General features: G+C 46.1%; 1 protein-coding gene across 2 annotated transcripts in view; it reads left to right on the top strand.

Annotated features, from left to right (window-relative positions):
- Window positions 1-25,404, top strand: part of DLG5 (discs large MAGUK scaffold protein 5) — a 230,194-nt gene that overhangs the window by 170,622 nt on the left and 34,168 nt on the right. For both annotated transcript variants that reach the window (XM_030568783.1, XM_030568784.1), the window contains exons 14-18: window positions 396-499; window positions 1,473-1,565; window positions 4,481-5,500; window positions 21,161-21,299; window positions 24,037-24,181. In XM_030568783.1, coding sequence (XP_030424643.1) covers window positions 396-499; window positions 1,473-1,565; window positions 4,481-5,500; window positions 21,161-21,299; window positions 24,037-24,181 — 1,501 coding nt within the window. The remainder of the gene's footprint in view (window positions 1-395; window positions 500-1,472; window positions 1,566-4,480; window positions 5,501-21,160; window positions 21,300-24,036; window positions 24,182-25,404) is intronic.

A 25,404-nucleotide genomic window follows, 5' to 3' on the forward strand; every position in this document is an offset into this window, starting at 1 on the left:
CACTCACTTGAATTGTTATGACTTCCTAGATAAGGGTTCTCATTAGCTGTTTTTTTAACAGAACAAGAAGTAGTGACTTAAGGATAGATTTCTTGCACCAATACTGCTAATGTATCATTTCTCACCTCTAGTTCAGCTGAATAAGCTTGCAAATCCCTACAATCTTTTTTTCTCCACTAGAAAGTGCTTGTAAAGCTATATTAAATTTCAGGTTATCTGTAACCCTTTTCACATTGTTTTTCTGTTTGTTTTTTTTTAATGTTATTAGAAGTTAAGCTAATTTATTTTCAACTGCATTTTTATTACTTGTGTTTCTTTTTCATGCAGGTAAGTCAGATATGTGCTAAATTATTTGAACTGCAGGAATGAACTTATTTTATTTTTATGGATTTCAGATAGTGGAATTAGTTTAGAAAATGGAGTATTTGCTGCTGCTGTTGTGCCCGGTAGCCCTGCTGCCAAAGATGGGTCCCTTGCTGTGGGAGATAGAATAATTGCCGTAAGTCTAAAGAACAAATAGAATTTCAGTACCACAGATAGTATGAAACACATTTCCTTTTTTAAAAACCTAAAACTTTTTTTTGACTCATTTTACCATGTTTTTCTCTGTTTTAAATTTAATGATTTAATGAATAAGTAGGTTGGGTGCATAATAGAAAATACAACCCACGTTTAGTAGTTTCATTGGTGAAGTTTTGAAAATATGGTTGCAGTAACTCATCCAGCAGACGTATTTGTTGACAATCTCACTGGCTTCCCTTTTCACAATAAACCATAGATAAGGTGACTTAATACAAGGACTTCAGTTCAAGGAATCTTCTTTAGACCTCCATTAGAGTTTAGAAATAGAAATTATGTGAGATGATTTTATGACTGTTCTTCCTTTAAAATTGGACCTACGTCTCCATTCCACTTCTGGATGCATTGATTAAACTACAGGTGCTCCTGCAATTTGCAAAATCCCATGAAAGCCTGTCTTTACCTTCAGACTTCCTCTGAACTTGAGAAGACTCTCCCTCTGATATACCTGCTCTTCCAGAACCAAGTTAAAGAAAGTGATTAGATTCTTGTTTCGTCCAGGATGCTACTTATCTCTGCTGGGGGTCTGTGATCTGTTGAATAATATCTTTAAAAGAAGTTATATATTTTATTCAGAGTAACGGATCTCAGGGAGTGTAGATTCATGCAAGTATATAAAGATAAGTAGAGGTATATGCAGTGGAGCAATCATACATTAAATACCAGCTCCAGTGAAGAAGGAAGTCCGTAATTGCAGTTCTGGTTAGAGCAAATCTCTCATTAGTGAAATTATCTGAAAAAGACAGTCTCCTGATATGCAAAAATGATCCAGTTTACCAAGATACTGACATTTTCCTTTCTGCTTTAGTTTGTTTGGTTTTTTGGTGTATGTAAACTAAGATAATTGCCTGCTGCTAGGTTTGTTTTGCTAATTTACCCTTGTTTATATGCAGATTAATGGCATTGCACTAGATAATAAATCACTGACTGAATGTGAAGCTTTGCTACGAAACTGTAGGGATTCCCTTACCCTCTCATTGATGAAGGTGAGTGTGGGGACAGAAAAGGAGGAAGTGAAGCAATTTATACATTTATACTTATTTTTTGTAATTGTAAAGGGGAGAAGAATACATTCATAAAATGAATACTGTAATGTGGAAACTCAGCTAAATGAAATGGCTTTGCTCTGGTTAGTAGGGATTGGTCCTTGTCAGTAGTTACTTTGATGGGTTGGATCACAGAGAGCCCCTTGGGGACTGCCAGCTGATGTTCTGGGACTATCTCTGAGCCCATTTTTCCTGGCAGCTTGGGACTTCAGTATCCTGCCCGGTTTGAGCCAGACACACTAGCCTGCTACAAACACAGACCCAGGTCTGAACAATGTTCCCCAAAAATTGTAGGCTTAACTGAAAACAGATTAAGAAGTGTTTTTGTCTCCAACACTCAGATGCCCAGCTCCCAGTGGGGTCCAAACTCCAAATAAATCCATTTTTATCCTGTATAAAGCTTATACAGTGTAAACTCCTAAATTGTTCACCCTCTGTAACACTGATAGAGAGATGCACAGCTGTTCTTACACACACACACACACTCTCTCTCTCTCTCTCTCTCTCTCACCGGTATTAATACATACTCTGGGTTAATTAATAAGTAAAAAGTGATTTTATTAAATACAGAAAGTAGGATTTAAGTGGTTCCAAGTAATAATAGACAGAACAAAGTGAATTACCAAGCAAAATAAAATAAAACATGCAAGTCTAAACCTAATACAGTAAGAAAGTGATTACAAATGAAATCTCACCCTCAGAGTTGTTCCAGGAAGCTTCTTTTACAGACTGGACACCTTCCTAGTCTGGGCCCAATCCTTTCCCCTGGTTTAGTCCTTGTTCCAGCTCAGGCGGTAACTAAGGGATTTCTCATGACTGCAGCCCCCTTTGTTCTGTTCCACGCCCTTATATATCTTTAGCACAAGGAGGGAATCCATTGTCCCTCTTTGGGTTCCCACTTCTCCTTCTAACTGGAAAAGTGCCATGTTAAAGATGGATACCAGTTCAGGTGGCATGATCACATGTTACTATAAGACTTCAAGCCCTCGTTCCTCCCAGCCTGACTTACAGAAAGATCTGCAAGCAAACAGAGCCATCCACAGTCAATTGTCCTCGTTGATTGGAGCCATCCAGATTCCAGACCACCATTAGTGGCCCACGCTTTGCATAATTACAATAGGCCCTCAGGCCATGTCTACATCTAAAATTTTGCAGCGCTGGTTGTTACAGCTGTATTAGTACAGCTGTATAGGGCCAGCGCTGCAGAGTGGCCACACTTACAGCAACCAGCGCTGCAAGTGGTGTTAGATGTGGCCACACTGCAGCGCTGTTGGGCGGCTTCAAGGGGGGTTCCGGGAACGCGAGAGCAAACCGGGAAAGGAGACCAGCTTCGCCGCGGTTTGCTCTCGCGTTCCCGGAGCCACCCAGCAAACCGCAGGGAAGGAGACCTGCTTGCTCGGGGTTCCGGGAACGAGAGAGCAAACCGGGAAAGGAGACCAGCTTCGCCGCGGTTTGCTCTCGCGTTCCCGGAGCCACCCAGCAAACCGCAGGGAAGGAGACCTGCTTGCTCGGGGTTCCGGGAACGAGAGAGCAAACCGGGAAAGGAGACCAGCTTGATTACCAGAGGCTTCCTCCTTCCACGGAGGTCAAGAAAAGTGCTGGTAAGTGTCTACATTGGATTACCAGCGCTGGATCACCAGCGCTGGATCCTCTACACCCGAGACAAAACGGGAGTACGGCCAGCGCTGCAAACAGGGAGTTGCAGCGCTGGTGGTGCCCTGCAGATGTGTACACCTTCAAAGTTGCAGCGCTGTAACTCCCTCACCAGCGCTGCAACTTTCTGATGTAAACAAGCCCTCAGAGTTATATTTTATATTTCTAGTTTCAGATAGAAGAATGATACGTACATACAAATAGGATGACCGCACTCAGTAGACTAAAGCTTTGTAATGATAACAAGAGGCCTTTTGCATGAAGCATGTTCCAGTTACATTATATTCACACTTATTAGCATATTTTCATAAAATCATATTGAGTGCAACATCAGTTACCACCTTTGCATGGCTGTTAAGTATTCCACAGTATGTGAAATTCAGTGGTTGCTCTCAGTTCAGTTCCCAGTGGATTGCTGTTCACATAAAAAAATGAACCTACCAACAGAACTGGTAATATAATCCCCTCATTAGCATCAGCTGCAGGAAGTCTGCATGGATATGGAAACTGATATGTCCTTTTGCCCCTAGAAAGGGTCCCCTCTGGGTCAGGAGTGAGGATCACTGGTGGAAAAGCAGACTCTGCCCATGATAAGGAATAAAAAGAAGTTGTCATTATGAAGGGCTGTCAGTAGGGAAACACTTACATTTCATACTGTGGTTGTTCCTAGAAACCCCAACTGAGGTTAGGGGCAGATTATGTTAAGTGTGCCCCATACACACCGTAAGAGTCCCTGCCCTAGAGAACTGACAGGCTAAATAGACAGGACAGACAAAAGGTGGAAAGGAAAACAGAGACACTAAAGGTGACTTGCCCGGTGTCATTCAGCATAGTTGTAGATCTAGAACTAGAATCCAGATCTCTGGACTCCTGGTACAGGGCCTTATCAACTACACCATGCTGCCTCTGTGAAAGTATTTTTAAAAAATCAAAAAGGTTTGTTTTATCAGTCCTCATTCAGTCTGATTCCCTGTGCCAGCAATCTGTGAGATTTTGTTAAGCTGCTCCCTAGTCTCCCCACCCACGCACACGCTATCCATAGTTTTCCCCAGAATATAGGCTTATTCCTTGATGCTCATCTTCACGGTACAGTCTCCATGTAAATTGGGAGCTTGGGGGAAAGAGAGGGAGGTGAGGCTGTCATGTGCAAAATCCAAATCTGCCACAGTCTTGAGTTGATTAAATATTTTTTCTCCTCCTAGGTTTTTCCTCAGAGCTCATCGTGGAGTGGTCAGAACATATTTGAAAACCTGAAGGATTCAGAGAAAATATCGAACTGCAGGGTTCATACATCAGAGATACAAGTTCAGAATAAAAGAAACCTGAAACACAACAGTTCAACACAGACAGACATTTTCAATGCAGACATCTTGGATGGCAAGAAGGACCAGAGTGACCAGGGGAGTGGTTCGTTCTGTGATCACACACCCTTTTCCAGCCGTGCTTTACGGGCAGACTCTCGCAGGAATGCTGTGCACAGCTGCCACAGTAATTCAGAACACAGTCTTAGCTCCTTTAGTCCAGACGCTTATGGGGAACGAGGCTATGGACTTGTTGACTTGGATGGCAGGAGGCTTCCATTTGAGCCAACGGTAGCTGACTGCATCATGGTTGAGACCACCCTAGACAAAGGGCATGGAGCTAAGCATAGCGGTGGTACGTGGCCTAAAGTGATGGTCAATATTTCAACAGCAGAAACTGAAAAGTTCTCTGTGTACAAAAAGCCAAAACAAAGGAAGTCCATCTTCGACCCTGACACTTTCAAAAGACCACAGACTCCTCCCAAAATGGACTATCTCTCCACTAATCAGGTGTCCACGCATTCGCCTCAGCCCTCAAAAGCTGAAGTGACTTCAACTCCTCCAATCCCTCCCAAGAGAAGTGACTCTATTAAATTTAAACATAAACAGCAGACAAGTTCTGCATCAGACTCTACTGTAACAACTGGATCCCCACCTACCAGCCCAGCTACTGCCCACCCCCCAATGTCATTGGCACTTAAGCAGGACTCAGACACTCACAAGGGGCACAGCAGGAATGCTGGGCATTATTACAGGGAGGAGGGGATCGACTGCACTCATCTATCTTCAAGAAAATCTTGTGAAGATGACATTGGCTTTCAAAGAGTTGAAGAGCCAGAGATAAAAAGACCAAGACCAAAATCGGCACCTGCTTTGAGACATAAACTGACCCCTGTGCCCATTCCTAATCCTTCACTTCAGGTACAAATTAAATATATGGAAGCACAAAGCAGGGATGCTGGCCATTATTTTCAAAAGTGACTCAAGTTTGGGTGCCGAATTTGGCACACTTCAAAGGAGCCTGATTTTCAGAGGATAGATACTCAGCACATTCTGAAAATCAGGGCCCTTTGGGGTGTCTCAAAGTGGGTACCCAAAATTGATAGTAATGAAAATATTGGCCCCTGACACCTTCAATAAAATTCTTGTGTCTTGAATTACAAAAGTAATTCTCAGAGTTACAGTATTAAAAAGCCAGTGATGGCTACAAAGAGGGATAATGGTGTCTTGCTTGATGAACATTGTATAGTTTTTAGGCTCTTTGGTACCAGATGTTCTCAGTAATAATTCTAGGTTCTCTAATGTATGTTGACAAAATGCAAAAATTGAATCATGATGGTCAAGTTTACAAAGATATTTAGGTGACCAAAGATACAGATGGGCGACTAGTGGGAGTCACAAAAGCAATTGAAAGTCAATGAGAGTTTGGCTCTTGATTCAGATTGGTGTTTTTGTAAATCTCACAAAGTGCCTCTCTACATCTTTAGGTGCCTAAATACCTTTGTAAATCTGGTCTGAAGTTGATAGTGGTTAAAGTGCAGTTGTACTCTGTAAATGTTGACAATATTTATTAGGAGGATATGGACCTGAAAACACTTGGTTTTCCTGTGGCAGAAGGTATGAATGAACAATCCCTCCATGGAAATACTTGGCAATTTGTTACTAAAGTAGACAAAGGAAGGATTGCAAGTGGTTGATTAAGGTTGATAGGGTGTTAACTGGGAGATAAAGGAAAAATGGCCGCAGGGTTAGTTTCCCCCAAGGCCTCCATATCCGTGGGTCAGATTTTCCATCTATTACACAGGAACAGACCCACTGTCTTCAGTGGGTTTGCAAAGGTGTAACTGAGAGCAGGCAATGGAGTAGAAGGTATAAGCGAGAGCAGGATTTGGGGCCTGATTCTGCAAAGCACTTGGTAGTAGAGCTGGTGGGAAAACTTTCATTACAGTTTTTCTCAATAAAAATATAGCAATTTCTGCCAGTTCTGCTGAGCACCTTCCGCTCCTATTTTAACTTCAGTGGGAGTTCAAGAGACACTTGTCAGCCTGTAGGATTGGGCCTTTAATTAAACATTCTATCTGAGCCAGAATAGAATCCAGCTAACTCTGCAGTGCTGACAGCAGTATAAAGGTAATAACAGCTTACTGTTGTAACTGAAGTCAGCAGATTATTACTGAATAAGCACAGGAAGCAGATGTGGCCTGTAAGAAGATGCCATTTTCAAAACAGAATTGCACTGCAAGAAACTAATATGTAGGCAACTGCTGCCTTCTGGAGCATACCCAACAAAATATAAGCAAACCATTATACATTTGAGTGCAAGGAATTTGCTTTAAATAGAATGTCAAGTTGATCTATGTGTGCTGTTACTCGGATGCTTATTATTTGAACTGTAGTCATCAGTCACTGTAAGCACAGCACATTTATATTGTTTTTAACATCTAGACAAATGTTGTCTATCATCTTTATGCTAATACAGTAACTCCTCGCTTAAGATTGTAGTTATGGTCCTGAAAAATGCGACTTTAAGCGAAACGATGTTAAGCGAATCCAATTTCCCCATAAGAATTAATACAAATGGGGGAGTTAGGTTCCAGGGAAATTTTTTTCAACAGACAAAAAGCTGTATATTATATAGATATACACACAGTATACCTTGTAAACAAACAATTCAATACTGTTCACAGCTATGATGATTGTGAAGCTTGGTTGAGGTGGTGAAGTTACAGGATGGAAGAGGGAGGGATATTTCCCAGGGAATGCCTTGCTGCTAAATGATGAACTAGCACTCAGCTGAGCCCTCAATGGTTAACACATTGTTAATGTAGGGCCTCATCAAGGCAGCACAAACAGGAGGGAGGGGAGACCGCATAGCAGACAAAGACAGACAAACACCTTGTGTGTGTGGGAGAGAGAGAGATGCACACCGCCCCTTTAAGTAAGCTGACCCACTCTTAAAGACAATACACATAAGTGGATCAGGAAGTTGAGACAGCAGTTGCTGCCCCAAGCTCTCTCTGTCTCTCTCCATCTATGTCCCCTCACTGCTCTATATGGAGAAGGAGTAAGTGGAGTGCAGGAGCACGGGAGAGGGGGACACCCTGACATTAGCTTTCCTCTTTCCCCCCCATGCACAGCAAGCAGGAGTCTCTGGGAGCAGCTCCAAGGCAGAGGGCAGGAGCAGCACATGGCAGAGGGAGGAGGGACAGCCGAACTACGGATTGATAGCCTGCTGGGCAGCTGCAGCATAGGGAACTTAACGGAGCGGGGAGCTGAAGAGGGGGCTGCCGGTCCACCTTGGTTACAAGCCCCCACCAGCTAGCTGCAACAGGCTGCTCTTCCTGCAAGCAGTGGACAAAGCAGGCAGCTTGCAAACAACATTAGATGGGAGCATTGCACAACTTTAAACAAGCATGTTCCCTAATTGATCAGCAACGAAACAGCGTTAACCGGGATGACTTTAAGTGAGGAGTTAATGTACAAGAAATTTAAAGGGCTCTCATTTGTGACATGGGCATTTTCTGAATAGAAAACCAATACAGGTGAATCTCATCATACGCTTATTTAACTTCTTCGAGTGTTTGCTCATGTGTATACCGCAGTAGGTGTGCATGCTCGCCGCGTGCACCGGTGCCAGAAGTTCTTCCCTCAGCAGTACCCGTAAGGGGAGCGCTGCTGCAACCCCTCGAGTGGCACCTCTATAGCATGCTATCAGGGGAGCCGTGCACTCCCCCACCCACCCTCAGTTCCTTCTTGCTGCCAGTGACAGTGCATCGAAACTACTTGCTCCAGCTTTGTTGCAGCTCATCCCAGAACTCGTTTCGTTGTTAGTAGTACCCATGTCAGTTCAATAAAGTTTCAGCTTAGTTAGTTAGCGTTTGGGCCAGGGCATGCCCCAGGATTTAAATTGTGCGAGTCTTAGGGTACGTCTACACTACGGGATAATTCCGATTTTACATAAACCAGTTTTATAAAACAGATTGTATAAAGTCGAGTGCACGCAGCCACACTATGCACATTAATTCAGCGGTGTGCATCCATGGTCCGAGGCTAGCGTTGATTTCCGGAGCGTTGCACTGTGGGTAGCTATTCCGAAGCTATCCCATAGTTCCCGCAGTCTCCCCCGCCCCATAGAATTCTGGGTTGAGAGCCCAGTGGCTGATGGGGCAAAAATCATTGTCGTGGGTGGTTCTGGGTAAATGTTGTCAGTCATTCCTTCCTCCGGGAAAGCAACGGCAGACAATCATTTCGCGCCCTTTTTCCCTGGATTGTCCTGGCAGATGCCATAGCATGGCAACCATGGAGCCCGTTCAGCTTTTTTTTTACAGTCACCATATGTTTACTGGATGCCGCGGACAGAGGCGATACTCCAGCGCTACACAGCAGCATTCATTTGCTTTTGCATGATAGCAGAGATGGTTACCAGTCATTCTGTACCGTCTGCTGCAAGGGTAATTTGGCAATGAGATGACGGTTATCTGTTCTTCTGTGCTGTCTGCTGCTATCATGGGTGCCCTTGGCTGAGGTCGGCCGGGGACGCAAAAGCAAAACTGAGAATGACTCCCCGAGTCAATCCCTCCTTTATGGTTTCTAAAAATAGAGTCAGTCCTGCCTAGCATATGGGGCAAGTGTACTAGAGAAGCAGTGTATCGGAGAGTACAGCTGCTCCGTGTCAGATCCCGCAGAAATGATGAGCTACATGCTATTCATGGGGGGTGCCCCTGCAACAACACCACCCGTTGCTTCCCTTCTCCCCCAATTTTCCTGGGCTACTGTGGCAGTGTCCCCCCCCATTTCTGTCATGACATTATAAAGAACGCAGGAATAAGAAACAGAGACTTGTTAGTGAGATAAAATGAGGGGGAGGCAGCCTCCCTGTGCTATGACAGTCCAGGCCGGACATTAAGCGGTGCGGGGGAGAGGAGCCCAGCATCCCGTTGCTATGATAGTCCAGGCAGTACAGAATCTTTTCTTTACACCGGAAAGGAAGGGGGCTGAGCTCAGCCCCCCGTGGCTATGATGAAGACGGTTACCAGCCGTTCTGTACCATCTACTGGGAATGACGAGGAATCATTCCTGTTTTTACCCAGGCGCCCTTGAGGCCAGCCAGGGGTATTCAGCAGTTATCAAGCATGTACCGTCTGCCACCAGGGAGGGGAGAGGAGCGGATACTGCTCTTCACTGCTGCAGCATCACGTCTACCAGCAGCATTCAGTAGACATAGGGTGACATTGAAAAAAGTCAAGAGACGATTTCTTTCCCTTTCACGTGGAGGGGGAGGGATTAAATTGACGAGCTATTCCCTCAACCACGCTGGACAATGTGTTTGACCCTATAGGCATTGGGAGCTCAGCCAAGAATGCAAATACGTTTCAGAGACTGCTGTGGACTGTGGGATAGCTGGAGTCCTCAGTACCCCCTCCCTCCCTCCATGAGCGTCCGTTTGAGTCTCTGGCTTCCCGTTACGCTTGTCACGCAGCACTGTGTAGACTGTAGATTTTTTTTTCAAACGCTTTGGCATTTCGTCTTCTGTAATGAAGCTCTGATAGAACAGATTTGTTTCCCCATACAGCAATAAGATTCAGTATCTCCCGTACGGTCCATGCTGGAGCTCTTTTTGGATTTGGGACTGCATTGCCACCCGTGCTGATCAGAGCTCCACGCTGGGCAAACAGAAAATGAAAATCAAAATTTCGCGGAGTTTTTCCTGTTTACCTGGCCATTGCATCTGAGCTGAGATTGCCATCCAGAGTGGTCGCAGTGGTGCACTGTGGGATACCGCCCGGAGGCCAATACCGTTGATTTGCGGCCACACTAACCCTAATCCAATATGGTAATACCGATTTTAGTGCTACTCCTCTCGTTGGGGAGGAGTACAGAAACCGATATAAAGAGCCCTTTATATCGATATAAAGGGTCTCATAGTGTGGACGGGCACAGCGTTAAATCGGTTTAAACGTGTAGTGTAGACCAGGCCTTACAGGTATTCAGTGCCTAGAAGTGACCCGCATGCCAACTGTCTCCGCTGCCTGGGCAAATCTCACATCAGCAACCGCTGTAAGATCTGCAGGTCCTTTAAACCCAGAACTAAAAAAGAGAGACACGTTAGACTTCGGGCCCTTCTCATGGAGTCGGCACTGGCCCCAACCCCAGTGCACCGAGCAGAATCGGCACCGGGCACTTCATCTTCGGTGTTCAGCGATCTCCCTGCACCTTCCGGTGGCCGGCACCGCTCCCTGTCCAAGAAGCAGAGAAAGGCCCCATCCTCTCAGAGGCGTCAAGAGAAAGCAAGGGATGCAGCTAGACCTGTGTCAGGCAGTCTCAGTTCGCCCTCTCGGGCTCTAGAGCTCTGACTCAGGTTGAGCGGAGCAGCCCGGTTGCGTCGACTCAGGCCTCTCCAGATGTCCACATTCCTTCGATGCCGGCGGCCCTGCAAGCGGCCAAAGACATTATGAGTGCAGGTTCCCGGGACACCACCAGCACCCAGATCCCGCTTTAGAGGCAAGCTGCAGCTGGGCTCTCGACAGTCGATGCCAACCCAATGCAGATCCCAGTCAGGGGTTTGCACTCGGGCCCGCTCGCTGCTTAGTATCCTGTTAGGACACAGCCTCCAGCCTCCGCTTTCGTTGCCCAACAGGATGTCTGGTCGGGCGCCATCAGAGCGGAGTTCCAGGCACCGCTTCACGCTGAGCACAGAGTATTGGTGGGACAGGCGCAGACGCTGTAGACGCTCCCATTCCCAACAGAGCTACGGAAGCCGCTCCCGACACGGGCGCAATTGCTGGTCACCCTCCATCTCTCTCGCCTCGAGGCACGATGCCCACAGCTCCTGGCAGAGATCACCAGCTCCCCGTCGTCACCGATCCAGGCGTCGAAGTGTCTCGAGGAGGAGCAGCTTGAGGCAGCACCGTTCGTCGACGTCGCAGTCCTGATCCCGTGGCAGACGTCGCTCTCGGTACTATCGCTCCCATGGCACCTATAGGTCATTGGTAACACCGACCTCGACCTCCACACAGCGCCCTATGACTTAACTGGGCCAACCCAACCAGCTGATGGCGCCAGTGTTGCACCAGAGTCAATGGCAAGGGCCCCTGTGGCAAGGCCAGTGGTGCCGGTGAACTCCCTGGGCCCTTGTACACGCCCAGCAAGGTCCTTGGTCAGTAGCAGGGGCATCGGAGGCTCCTTCAGCCACACTATCCAGACTTCCGAGGGATAGATCAGCGGGTCATGGATCCTCGGCACCGCACGAGGAGTTAGACCACCGGATGACCAAATTGCAGCCCCACCTCCCTCCGCGCTGCAGGTGGACTTCAGGGCTCATCAGGAGCTACTAAAGCAAGTACATCCAGTCTCCAACTCCAAGCAGGGGAGATGGAGGGACCCTCAGACACTCTGTTTAACATGCTATTGTACTCGGTACCGGGCAGAGTGGCCCTCCCACTGCACGAAGGGGTGGCTAACATCTCCAGTGCCCTCTGGCAAACATCGGCCTCCCTCGCCCCCATATCAGAAAAAGGCAGAGTGCAAATACTTCATGCTCACAAAAGGGCACGAATACCTTTATGCCCACCCAGTCCCCAACTCCCTAGTGGTAGAGTCTGTAAATCATAGGGAAAGACAGGGTCAACCAGGACCCACACCCAAAAATAAGGACTCTAAAAAACTGGACTCGTTTGGCAGGAAGCTTTATTCATCTGCCAGCTTCCAGCTCCGGGTGGCCAACCACCAGGCCCTCCTCAGTCATTATGAGTTTAACTTGTGGGGGTCACTGTTGAAATTCGAGCCCTCCCTCCTGGAATGCAAAAGGAAAGATTTTAAGGTGCTGGTGGAGGAGGGCACTGCTGCCTCAAAGGCTGCTATGCAGGCGGCATCGGATGCAGCTGACACAGCTGTTCAGTCCATGGCCTCAGCCATGTCCATGTGCAGGGCATCGTGGCTACTGCTGTCTGGGCTCTCCGCAGAGGCACAGTATGTGATGCAGGATCTTCCCTTTGACGGCAAGGACCTGTTTGCTGAACAAACAGACGTGAGGCTCCATGTCATGATGGACTCACGTACTACCCTTCAAACCCTCGGGCTCTACATCCCTCCCAAGGAAAAGCCTAAGACACAAGCCTCCGTCCCTGTGCCCCAGACGAGATATGAGCCCTCCTATAAGCGGTCCAAGACCCAAAATAGGTGACCTCAGAGGCAGCCTTCCTCTGCCCAGCAGCCTGGGCCCTCCAGGGTCAAGCAGCAGGGCAAGAGGCGGTTTTGACTAGTTGCAGGAGGGTACCCCGGTGACCCCCGAGAGGACCCTCCTCTCAATAAAGTTTGCCTTCAGCAACCACTTGTGTGTGTTCCTTGTGGAATGGTCCCGAATATCATTGGGCCAATGGGTCCTCAACACCATTTCCCAGGGTTACACACTACAATTTGTCGTACCCCCACCCTCATACAGAAGGGGGATCCGTCGCATTTACCCCTGTGTGACAGATCCAAACCAGTGGGGTACAGGAGTCTGGTAGAGGGCAAATATACTGGTCACTGGATGGGTAGTTTTCTGTTCCCTGAGTGACAAGAGCAAGGGCTGCACTAGAGTAATCAGGAACCTGCTAGAACCAATTAAGGCAGACAGGCTGATTAGAACACCTGCAGTCAATCAAGGCAGGCTAATCAGGGCACCTGGGTTTAAAAAGGAGCTCACTCCAGTCAGGTGAGGGGGAGCCAGAGGAGAGGAAGTGCATGTGAGGAGCTGGGAGCAAGAGGCGCAAGGAGCTGAGAGTGAGAGGGTGTGCTGCTGGAGGACTAAGGAGTACAAGCATTATCAGACACCAGGAGGAAGGTCCTGTGGTGAGGAATAAAGAAGGTGTTTGGAGAAGGCCATGGGGAAGTAGCCCAGGGAGTTGTAGCTGTCATGCAGCTGTTACAGGAGGCACTATAGACAGCTGCGATCCACAGGGCCCTGGGCTGGAACCCGGAGTAGAGGGCGGGTTCGGGTTCCCCCCAAACCTTCCAACTCCTGATCAGACACAGGAGACGTTGACCCAGACTGTGGGGAAGATCACTGAGGTGAGCAAATCTGCCAAATAAGCGTAGGACCCACCAAGGTAGAGGAGGAACTTTGTCACACCTGCTACAGCAGGACGTGGGTCAGCTCCTCAGTTTGGGAAGTGTGGAGAAGGTTCTGTGAGAGTTCCAGGGGAAAGAGTTTTACTCTTGTTACTTCCTGATCCAGAAGGCGAAAGGGGTCTCAGGCCCATCCTGGATCTGCGAGACCTCATTGGTTCATGGCAAAATTCTGGTTCTGCATGGTCTCTCTGACATGTATCATAGCCACTCTGGACTCTGGCAATTGGTATGCGGCCCTGGACTTTCAGGACGCATACTTCCATATCCATATATTTGAGGGGCACAGACTCTTCCTTTGTTTCCTGGTGGGACAGGACCACTACCAATTTACGGTCCTTCCGTTTGGCCTGTCCACCACACCCAGGGTATTCACAAAGTGTATGGCAGTAGTGGTGGCCTACCTCAGACGCCAAGGGGTACAGATATTCCCCTACCTCGACAACTGGCTGCTCCAGGGCAGCTCATGGTCCCAGGTACAGAATCACGTGGACCTGCTCTTGGCTACATGTGTCAACCTAGGCCTCCTTGTAAACGAGGCCAAGTCGACATTGGTTCTGGTGCAGCACATAGAATTCATAGGCGCTCTCCTGGATGCCTCCAAGGCCACAGCGTCCCTTCCCCTGGACAGGTTCCAGACCCTGAAGGGGCTTATAGCCTCGGTCACAGAGTTCCCCGTCACCATGGCCAGGGCATACCTGCAGCTCCTGGGCCACATGGCAGCGTTCATGTACGTGTACATGCAGCGTTCATGCAGCGTTCATGTACCACGCCAGGCTTCAGATGAGGCCCCTCCAACTCTGGCCTCAGAGTTCTCCCAGACCTGGGACAAACTGGACAAGGTCCTCTCAGTACTGGCGCAGGTGCTTGCCATGCTACAATGGTGGTCCTGCCCTGCCAATATGCTCCAGGGAGTTCCCTTCTGGAACCTGACCCCGTCACTAGACCTAGGCTGGGTCTGGGTCGGACCTGGGCTGGGGGGAACCACATAGGGAACTCACAAACCCAAAGGATGTGGTCGGCCTGAGCTGTCCCTTCACATAAACATCAGGGAACTCAGGGCGATACGCTTAGCCTGTGTGGCGTTCAGCTCACAGCTGCGCAGCAGGGTGGTCAGAGTACTCACGGACAACACCACCGCGATGTTTTACCTCAACAGGCAAGGTGGGGCGAGGTTCTCGGCCCTCTGCTGGGAAACCTCAACCTCTGGGAGTTATGCATAGCCCACAACATCACCCTGAAGGCTTTCCTCCTGCCAGGCATCAACAGCACACAGGCTGATCTCTTGAACAGGGTTTTCTTCTCCCAACATGAGTGGTCGCTCCACTCGGAGGTCACTCACCAGCTCTTCCAAGCGTGGGGCACTCCCCAACTAGACCTGTTTGCGACCTGACAGAACCACCATTGCCACAGGTTCTGTTCCAGATGCCTTCCTCCTGTCATGGTTGGGTCAACTCCTCTACGCCTTTCCGCTGTTTCCTCTCATTGGCGAGGTCCTGGAGAAAGTGAAAACGGACAAGGCACGCGTCCTCCTGATTGCTCCAGCTTGGTCCCAGCAACATTGGTATGAGACCCTCCTGGGCTTGCTTGTGACCCCTCCGCGGCCGTTGCTGCTCCGCCTGGACCTACTCTCCCAGGACCAAGGCCGCCACCTCCACCCCAATCTGGCCACCCTCCATTTGACAGCATGGGTGATCAATGGCTACATGCGGAAAAGAGAAGGTGTTCACAAGGGGTCAAACGTGGCCTCCTCAAAAGTAGAAAACCATCCACACGCCGAGCCTGCCTGGCGAAGTGGTCCAGGTTCTCCAGGTGGGCAGGCAAGCGAGGTACTTCCCCAATTTCTGCCCCACTCCAACTTATCCTCAAGTGCTTTCTTCATCTTAGAACTCAAGGCCTAGCCCTTTCCTCCATTAGGGTGCACCTGGCGGCTATTTTGGCATTCCATCTGCTGGTCGAGGGCTGCTCGGTTTTCTCCCATGCCATGACCAGGTGTTTCCTCAAAGGGCTAGACCGGTGCTTTCCTTATGCTAGAACCAGTGTTCCTCAGTGGGATCTAAATTTGGTGTTATCCCACCTCACAGGATCCCCGTTCGAACCCCTAGCCAAATGCTCATGGTCTCACCTTTCATGGAAAGTAACTTTTCTCATGGCCATCACATCAGCCTGGCGGGTCTTGGAGATCAGGGCCCTGACCTGCAACCCTCTTTCACAAAGACAAGGTTCAGCTCCATCGACACCCAGCATTCCTCCCTAAGGTGGTCTCCACTTTTCACATGGGCCAGGACATCTTCCTGCTTATCCTCTGCCCCAAACCTCATGCCTCTAATGAGGAACATCGCCTCCATACTTGATGTGTGCTGAGCACTGGTTTTTTATCTGGATCGACTAAGCCATTCCTCAGGTCTTTGCAACTCTTTCTTGCCTCAACCGAGTGCATGAAGGGTCAACTGATCTCCACCCCGTGGCTTTCCCAGTGGATTACATTGTACATCCACACATGCCATGACCTAGCAGGGGTTCCTGCACCACCTATCATGATGTCTCACTCAACAGGAGCTCAGGCCTCGTCAGTGGCCTTTGTGGCCCATGTCACTATCCAGGACTTCTGTAGAGCCGCTACCTGGTCCTCAATACACACATTCATGTTGCACTATGCGATCGTCTCCCACGCCAGGGATGACATTGGTTTCAGTAGAGCTATGCTTCAGCCAGGGAATCTGTGAACTCCTACCCTCCTCAATCAGACATAACTTGCAATCACCTACTGTGGAATACACATGAGCAATCACTCGAAGAAGAAAAGACAGTTACCTGTTCTGTAACTGGCGTTCTTTGAGAGGTGTTGCTTATGTCTATTCCACATCCCGCCTTCTTTCGTCGCTGTCGGAGTTGGTCCAGCAAGAAGGACCTGAGGGTGCGGGGAGCTCGCGGCTCCCCTTATAGTATGCTATAGAGGCGCTACTCCAGGGGACACAGCAGCGCTCCCCCTACAGGTACTGCTGAGGGAAAAACTTCTGGCACAAGTGCACATGGTGAGCACGCACACCTACTGTGGAATAGACATGAGCAACACATCTTGAAGAACGCCAGTTACGGAACAGGAAACTGTCCTTTACGCAAATCCAACTATACGCGCTCGGCAAAAGAAAGAAAATCAACAAGATACCTGTAAATAGTGCAGGCAATTCCACCTACCATTCCATCAGTAAGCGTATGCCCCGGAGTGAGCATGAGATGGGAGATGTGAATCTGCTGTTCCCTCAGTTGGTCTTAGTTCCTGCATGCCTCTCATCGTGTGAGCATCTTGCCATGCTGAGTGTGTTTCTAGTGTTTAAAGATACGTATTTTTCGTACACCATAGCCCCTAAACGCAAGCCAACTACTTCATCTGGTGCTCAACCAAAGAAACAGCGATTTTTTCCAGCGCTGAAGGAAAAACTGCCTGTGTTGGACTTATTGAGAGACGGTATGTCGGTCTCTAACATGGCGTATAAATATGTCCACAACGAATCTAGCATCTGTGCCATCAAGATTCGAGAGAGAGAAATTCGTCAAGCGGTGGCATCAAGTGCTCCAATAACTACTAAGGTGACAAGCCAGATATGTTGTTAGACTTTAGTGAAGACTGAAAAGGCATTAAACTTATGGCTGGAGGACATGAACCGTAAACGTGTGCCTATTGATGGCAACATGTTGCGAGAAAAGAGGGGACAGCCTTCTGATGAGAAGGAATTCAAAGTCAGCCAAGATTGGCTTAACAGTTTTAGGAACCACTTCAACCTCAAAAATGTGCAGACTACTGGTGAAGCTGTATCTGCCAATGAAGAGGCAGCAAAAGCCTACCCTGAACAATCAAAGAAAATCATAAAAGAAAAGGGCTATCTTCCGGAACAGGTTTTTAATGCTGACAAGACTGGGCTCTTCTGGGAAAAAATGCCTAGCCGCACTTACATTTCGAAATCAGAAAGACAAGCCCCTGGCTTCAAAGCAGCTAAAGATCATGTGACTGTAGTGTTATGTGGCAATGCAGCTGGGCATTTAATAAAGCCGGGCTTGCTCTACAGGGCAGCAAATCCACATGCCCTAAAATGCAAGAACAAAAATCTCCTGCCTATGTTCTGGCAATCAAATAAAAAGGTTTGGGTGACGGCAACATTATTTCTGCATTGATTTCACAAGAGTTTCATTCCGGAGGTCAAGCGGTACCTCGAAGAGAAAGGACTTGACTTTAAATTGCTGCTGCTTATAGACAATGTTCCTGGCTACCCTGCAGCATTCCAGTTTGCACATAATGATGTTGAAGTAGTCTTCTCTCCCCCCGTCCCCCCCATATCACCTCCAGCCTCCAACCTCTCGACCAATGCGTGATTTACTGTTTCAAGGCCATATACATGAGGCTTATGTTCATAACGGATACGTAGCACTAAGAATGCTGATCTCAATCTTAATGTGAGGGAGTGTTGGAAGTCCTTCAATATTGCCGATTGCATCACTTATATTAAACAGGCAATGGATGCAATCAAGCCTGAAACAGTCAATGCATGTTGGTGAAACCTATGGAAGGAATGTGTGAATGATTTTAAGGGTCTCCCGACCATTGACAAAGAAGTGAAAACACATTGTTCAGGTGGCCAGGCAGGTGGGTGGTGACGGCTTTGTCAACATCCTTAAGAAAGGAATTGAAGAATTAATTGAGAGCCACAGAGAAACAATGACTAATGAAGAGTTAGAGGAACCAATAAAATCGTCTACAGAAGATGACGACGACGAACAGGAAGAGCCAGCAAGTTGGAATCTTCATAAATTTGCTGAAGTATTCCAAGCAGCGAAACACTTGAATGATTTAACTTCTAAATATGATCCCTTTATGGAACAAAGCCTCAAAATTGTACATAGTATTATGGATGATTTGAGACCGTATCAAGAAATGTTTGAGCAGCTCAAGAGACAACAGCGACAGTTGCCAATCACCATGTTTTTCAAGGAAAAACAACCAGCAGCAGATGAGCCTACGCAATCAACTTCTCACGCTGAACCAGAGCCTATGCAATCAACTTCTCACGCTGAACCACTTCATCTACGACTCGCTTTTCGTCACCTCCGTCTCCTGGATCGACATCAAGCCCTGATGACCCCTTGTAATTAAAAATACAGTACTGTAAAATTATATTTTGCATATGTACTCTTATGTACTGTACATTACTGTATATATTATACATTTATACATATTACTGTACAGGGGTGTATACTGTACTTTATGGGTGATTTAAGGGATTTTCAAGGGTAATTTTGACTATATATGCGCTGACTTTCGAACCTAGCCCCCGTGTAAGATGCGACTCCACTGTACCTTTGTTACCAATCAAGATAGGAACAGGTGAACCTTGTCAGGACATGTCAGTATTGGTTAGTAATACTTTCCAAAAGGTCTTGGAGTTACCATATAGATAGAGATTTATAGTTTCTGCACCCCCAATAAATATTTTTCAGATAATGAAAACACAGCATAATTTTGCAACTTGTTCTTTAAGGTGGTTGATGCATCAGCATGTTGAATGAGTAATACCCATGTGAGAAGGTTTCAGGTTTGGAGATGCAAGAGTGCACACATTTCTCTCTGGAGAAAAGAGCTGTGAAGTTCAGAGCAGGGTTTAAAATTGGGTTTGTGTAGTGTCTTTTTAAAAGAATGGCATTCACAAGAGTGACTTTTATGCACTATCATAGCTAAAATAATTGCAGAGGCTGTACTTAAGCTAATATTGGGCCTTTGAGAAGGGTTAGTGGTGGAAAATGAAGATATTTAAAATACAGAAAATTAGATTAAAGTTCCATATTTATACACTTAAAATCAGAAATGAAAATGTCCCGTTTTTGATAGTAATGCTAATAATAGCCGTATTGCAGAGGATGTTTTTGTGGTCCGATAGCTAGATTGGACTAGGTAGCTGTGGATTGGATTGAACTAGGTAGTTGTGCAGATGCTGTGTGTCTGCTACTTTCCCACAAGTGGACAGAGCCTTGGAACCCATCAGCTGGTATACGCCAAGGAGCAAGGGAGGCATTGTGAGCAAAAGAGTGTCGCCAAGAACGATGTCTTCTGGAGCTACTTTTAGGTTGAGGCTGGTGCAGGTTAGGCATTACCCCTTACTCAGCTTGAAAGACAGAATCTTGCCCTACATGTAAATGTGAATCTATTAATGTTAAATTTATGTCAAAAATATACAGGATGTGCAGTGTGGCAGAGTTTGTGGGTATATTTGTTGTTGTGCTTTTTATTGTGGAATGTGCCTAGGTATCAAGATGATTGAGTGTATTAGAGAATTTTAATTAAATCAGACTGAGGGGGGGAAAAAACGAGAGATGAACAAATGGCTTTTCTCATGGCTGGGTAACAGTCATGTCTGCTGCTGATGCAGCAAGGAGGGCATGGCCGTAAGAATGCGTGCCTGTGTGTGGTGTGAAATCTCTCTCACTATGTAACACAACTTTCCTGTCACATGAGGAAATCTGAGAAGTGTTTAGTGATTCATATTCTGTATATTATGTTTTTAATATCATGGTTTTTTATGCTGTACTGTTTTTACCTTGAAAATAGCATTATGAGGGCTATGCGTTTTTTAAAAAAACTGTGCTTGCAGCTGCCTAAACTCACTGGCATTCTTGGCCAATGAAATCTCAGTGCACATCAGATTTCCTCACTCACCCATGCCTGTTCACTCTGTGTAAAGCAGACAACTTAGAAATGTGTATCCACAGCCCAAACCAGTTCTTTCAGCTTTCCTGTTAAAGCAGCCAGATGAGAAGTTGCTCCACCTGCACCTGAAAGCTGAGACAGAGTGCTACAACTTCGGGCCCAGCAGCCAGTCTTGTTTTAGGCAGTCATGTGCTCTAATGGCTGGGAGTGGGGAAAGTGTAGAATTTGTTTTTAAACATCTGTTTTTGGAGGAGTGGTTGTTGAAAACATGTGGGACCAATGTGTTTTTAAGAAAGAATTTGAATAGAGGGGTAGACATTTTGCATGCATAAAGAGGGAGTGAGTTCCAACAAGATAATTTGCCGGGTGCATAACTTTTAAGCATCTGAGCAAGCCCTTGAAGTCACTGGGCCTGTTGACATGCTCAAAGTTAACACACATGCCTAAGTACTTTGCTGAATCAGGGCCATAAAGGGGGAAGAAGGCATGAGGAGGACAGTGGGCGTAGTATACAGAGAGTCCACAAGAGGGACTGGAGGGCCATAGGTAATGGATTGGGAGAGTCCTATGGGAGAGAATGAGAACTGAGATGTTTGCAGAGAGGAGCTTGAAGATGAAGACAACATGAAAGAAAAGTGAAGAAAGTGATATCAGTAAAGTGGTGGGATCAAAGCATAATAATCAACATCAAGTGATAGCCAGGATGTTATTTTTGTACCAGTTTATACAAAGTTTTCTGGATTAGTTGCAGATTGAATTCTGTACTTTGCTTACAGGTACAGAAATACACTCCAGCCAGTGAAGAGCATCTCTCTCCGGAGCTCCAGGAGTGGCCGCCGTATTCCCCAAAACGTTCCACTAGGCACAGTGATGGTTTTGTCTCTTCCTCCTTGTACACTGGAGCCATGTCAGCAGGTTAGTGAGGTTGATCTGGATGGTAATGTCTGTAATGTTATGGTGATAAATTTTCCTCAATTTTAATATTCTGACAGCAAGCTAGACTTATTCATTTTATGTTCAAAGCAGAATTCAGTTCGTAGATGTGAAGGCCAGAAGTGACCATTATGATTGTCACACTGTCTGGACTGGTTCACAACCATGAGTGCCAACCTCAGGGCAGAGTATCAGAAAGCAAATTGGTGGTATGTTCTTTAATTAGATTTCACCAACCCATTGAACTCCTAAAGCACTGCAACATCTTACCATGGAGTCAGAGACAGTCCCTTGGGCATTGCTCTCTGTCTTGCTATCACATCAAGTTGCATTTTGTTGTGGTGGGTGCTATACATCAAAGATCACAAAAGATTCAAGTTGCGCTATTCAGACATAACCAGAGACCTGGGAATTTATTTGTAGAGAACTCATGAATTTAGAGACTCAGAAGGGTTATTCATGCTTCACAAGGATCTCGGGAAAGGTCTTCATGCTAAGTGGAGAGGCAGCATAGTCTTAAGGATGGGGCACTGGAGTGGGCATAAATAGATCTGGACTCTAATCCTGTCACTGCCTGTGGCGGGGTGACGACTCACCGGCGCGGCGCCTCCTGCTGGCTGTCTCGAGAATAAGCTCTTTCCAGCCTGGCGTGCCCTCTATGGTTGATGTCTCACCTTCCGCTGCCCCCCGTGTCCCTCCCAGACCCCAGTTCCCTTCTACTTCAGGGTTCTGCCCCCAGCAGCAACCCACTGTCTCTGGGTCTCTCCTTCCAGGGAATCCCCAACCCTCTATCCCCACCGTGCCTCAGTGGCTACTGCCAGTCATCATATAGCCCCCGCTCCCTGGAGCAGACTGCAGTCTGTAAACCACTCATCATCGGCAAAGGGGTTAAGACCTGCTGCTTTTGCCTGTCTCTGGGCTGCCCCTTTCTAGCCCCAGTACCTGTTTGTAGGCCTTAAACTAGGCCTGCAGCCTGGGGTTTTGCTGGGTTGGAGCTCCCCAGCTCCCTCTGCCCTTCCCCAGCACTGCTTCACCCTAGGTACCCTTCTCAGCTCCCATCCAGCCAGGTCCTTTTCCCTCTGAAGCTAGAGTGTGTGTGTCTTCTATAGGGCCAGCTGTGGCCTGATTGGGGCACGGCCCCACTATGGCTGCTTCCCCCAATCAGCCTAGCTTTCCCCCTGCCCCAGGGCTGTTTTACACCTTTCAGGGCATGATCAGGGTGACCGCTCTGCTACACTGCCACTAACTTGCTGTGTAGCCTTGAGCAAGTCATTTCTGTGCCTCTTTTGCCTCTCACCCTTTGATCTGACAAATGACACTCTTAAGATTTTCAAGGCTCTTATGTGCCTAACCCACTGGGGCCTCTGGGTGCAATTTTAATGTAAATACTGTCTGCCTTCTCCAATCAGATTGAAGCTGCACACCCGAGAAGTTTACTTTAGTTGCTAAAAAGGCAGTGTGAGACAACTGTGTGAGATCACTAGCAAAAATGAGCATTTTCTTGCAGGAGAAGTTTAGAAAGCAGCCATTTGAGCTTCATTGCCTACCTTTTTAAAAAACAACAGTAACAAAAACCCCACTGTAGAATTGATGTAGAGGTACTGGCTGATATGGTGGCCAGTGGGAGCATCCACCTGGCCACTGGTAGGTAGAAATCTTTTCCCGGTGTCTTTCAAAATACTGGTTTAGTATGGTTTGCATTTGAACTAGCATAGAGGATCCCAGAGATACCAATATGTATTTGCCTGAGTTTAGTGAGCAGGGTCTGAAGTATGTCCATTCAGCAATTCTCAAAGCAAAGGTCCAGTTCAAACAGGCATGAAGTTTAATTTGAATATTGTTCACCGTTCTTGTTAGTGCCTCCTTGGTTATCATCCTAATGGTCACTAAAATTACTGGCTGACAGCAGAAAACTCAGCCTCTGTGCCTCAAATTGCTCACCTGTAAATGAGGATATTATTTAATCAGGATTATTAAAACTGAGAGTTCTTAATCCACATAGCATCTCTCATCCGAAGTATTGTAAAATGCAATAATAAAACTATTATTAATTAATAACTGCAACTTTATTGACAAGTATTTTAACTAAAAAAGCCATTTCCTTATTTTTATATAATAGTGCCCTTAATTTTAGAACAAACCTCATCAAAGTAGATCTGATAGTAAATATTCATTCTTTGTCTTTCAAAATGTTTCTGCAACTGTGAACTACAATACCAAAACTGTTGTTGAACAACATTTTGTTTTATAGTAAAGTATGAGCATACTTAAATAAAAACCCTAAATAATGAGATTCACGTATAAATATCAGTTTCATGGAGTTGTGAATCGTTACAGTCTGAGGTCATAGGACACTATCGAAGTTGGAAGTACATGAGCCCACTGAAGCGGAAAAAGAACAATTGTAGCCGCGATCAGTTTTTTTGTGCACCACACTAAAATTGGGGCGCTCTCTAATTATTATTCAGCTGGAAGTATGGAACTATTTCAGTTACATGTTTGACACTATCATGACTTTGAGACAGGAGAGGACATCTTTTTGGTGGGCAAGTAAACTTTGAACTGTTCATTAAGACAGTCTAAATAGTGGTTTGAGCCTTGGAGCGAGGTATTCAGCTTCCCATTTTATTAGCTATTTGCATAAATGTTACAGGCAAATGACTTTATGCCAGCATCTTGAGTATGCCTCATACCATATATTTTGTCCACTTTAAAATAGGTACTGTACCAAGAAGTTTAGCACCATGTCCTGCAGTAACTGCTGTCATGAGAAATCCAGTTTATACTGCTTGGAGCCACAGAGTTCACACCAACAATTGCCCGTCCGTTGCCAGCCAAATCTGCCATCAGCATCTGCATCCCAGGTATATACTCAGAGCTTCACAACCTTAGATCTTTAGTATATTTATAAATAAAATCAATAAGAGAAAGCTGCTTCTTGCTGTGCACAGAGGCGAACACTATACTAGTGCAGCATAATGTAAAATAATAGTTCTGTTGCACCTTTTATCCGAGAATCTCAAAGCACTTTACAAACATGATGTAAAGGCAGTGACTTCTTCCCATGTAATGTTACTATGGCCTTCCCTGAGAAAGCCTTGCAACTTTGGCTTGGACACTTTTGCTTGAAAATGATTTGAAAGTAAAGGAGAAAGTGACTGCAAAGTCTGTAGAAAATTCAGCCAGCTCTTTGAGTTAAAGGTAATTAAAAACTTACCCTGATCTGAAACATTGACTGATGTTTTGTTGTCTCCCACTGGCTCAACTCTTTGATCCATTTGGAATTTCCGTAGTTAAATGGCTTTGAAATTTTGAACCTTACCTATGGTTGAAGACAATAAATTACATTTGAGCAAATTTATTAAGTTATTGTGGATTTTTTTGGGCCCAACTATGCTCTCATTGGTAAAGTCAGAGATCAAAACCAATTCCTGCTTCCCTACTTGAATTATTAAACCAAGACCTTGTTCATGAATAGGTTATATTAATATATATTTTGCAAATATTTAAAATTGTACCCAGAAGCTTACTAGAAAAAGATTGAATTTATCATGAAGTACATATTCTGTAGAAAGCTTAGGGAGCTGAATTAAAGCCTATAGAAATGTTTGCTGTTGAACTGTGAGTCAGTGCACCGTCTATATAAGAATCTGATATATGAACACTGAACTCTGACTTCCAAGTAAGTAATAATCTATTAGCATATTTCATGAAGAACAGATATGTTTCTCATAATATACATAACTCAGTCTCAAGAACAATTTTTGGAGAGTGCAGTCTATGTGGTGTACAATAATATGCTAGGTAGCTGACAGTCACATTGGCAAAAATTTATTCAGTGTTATGTCAGGAAGTCTTATGTATGTGTTGTCTGGGACTAGCTTGTACAAATATCTTCTCAAAACAAAATGTTTTCTCTGGGACTGAATAATAAAGTATCTTTATTGTGCTTCAATGTGCATCTTATGAAATACTTTGTAGAATACAGCTGTCTGTGGCTCAGCAATTTTAAGGATATATTGCAGTTAAATTAATGGATTAAATTGCTGTCCAAATAGTATTAGAGAATTAAAACAAAGTAGCAATG

The sequence above is a fragment of the Gopherus evgoodei genome, chromosome 7 (genome assembly GCF_007399415.2).
Source record: "Gopherus evgoodei ecotype Sinaloan lineage chromosome 7, rGopEvg1_v1.p, whole genome shotgun sequence".
Lineage (NCBI taxonomy): Eukaryota > Metazoa > Chordata > Testudines > Testudinidae > Gopherus > Gopherus evgoodei.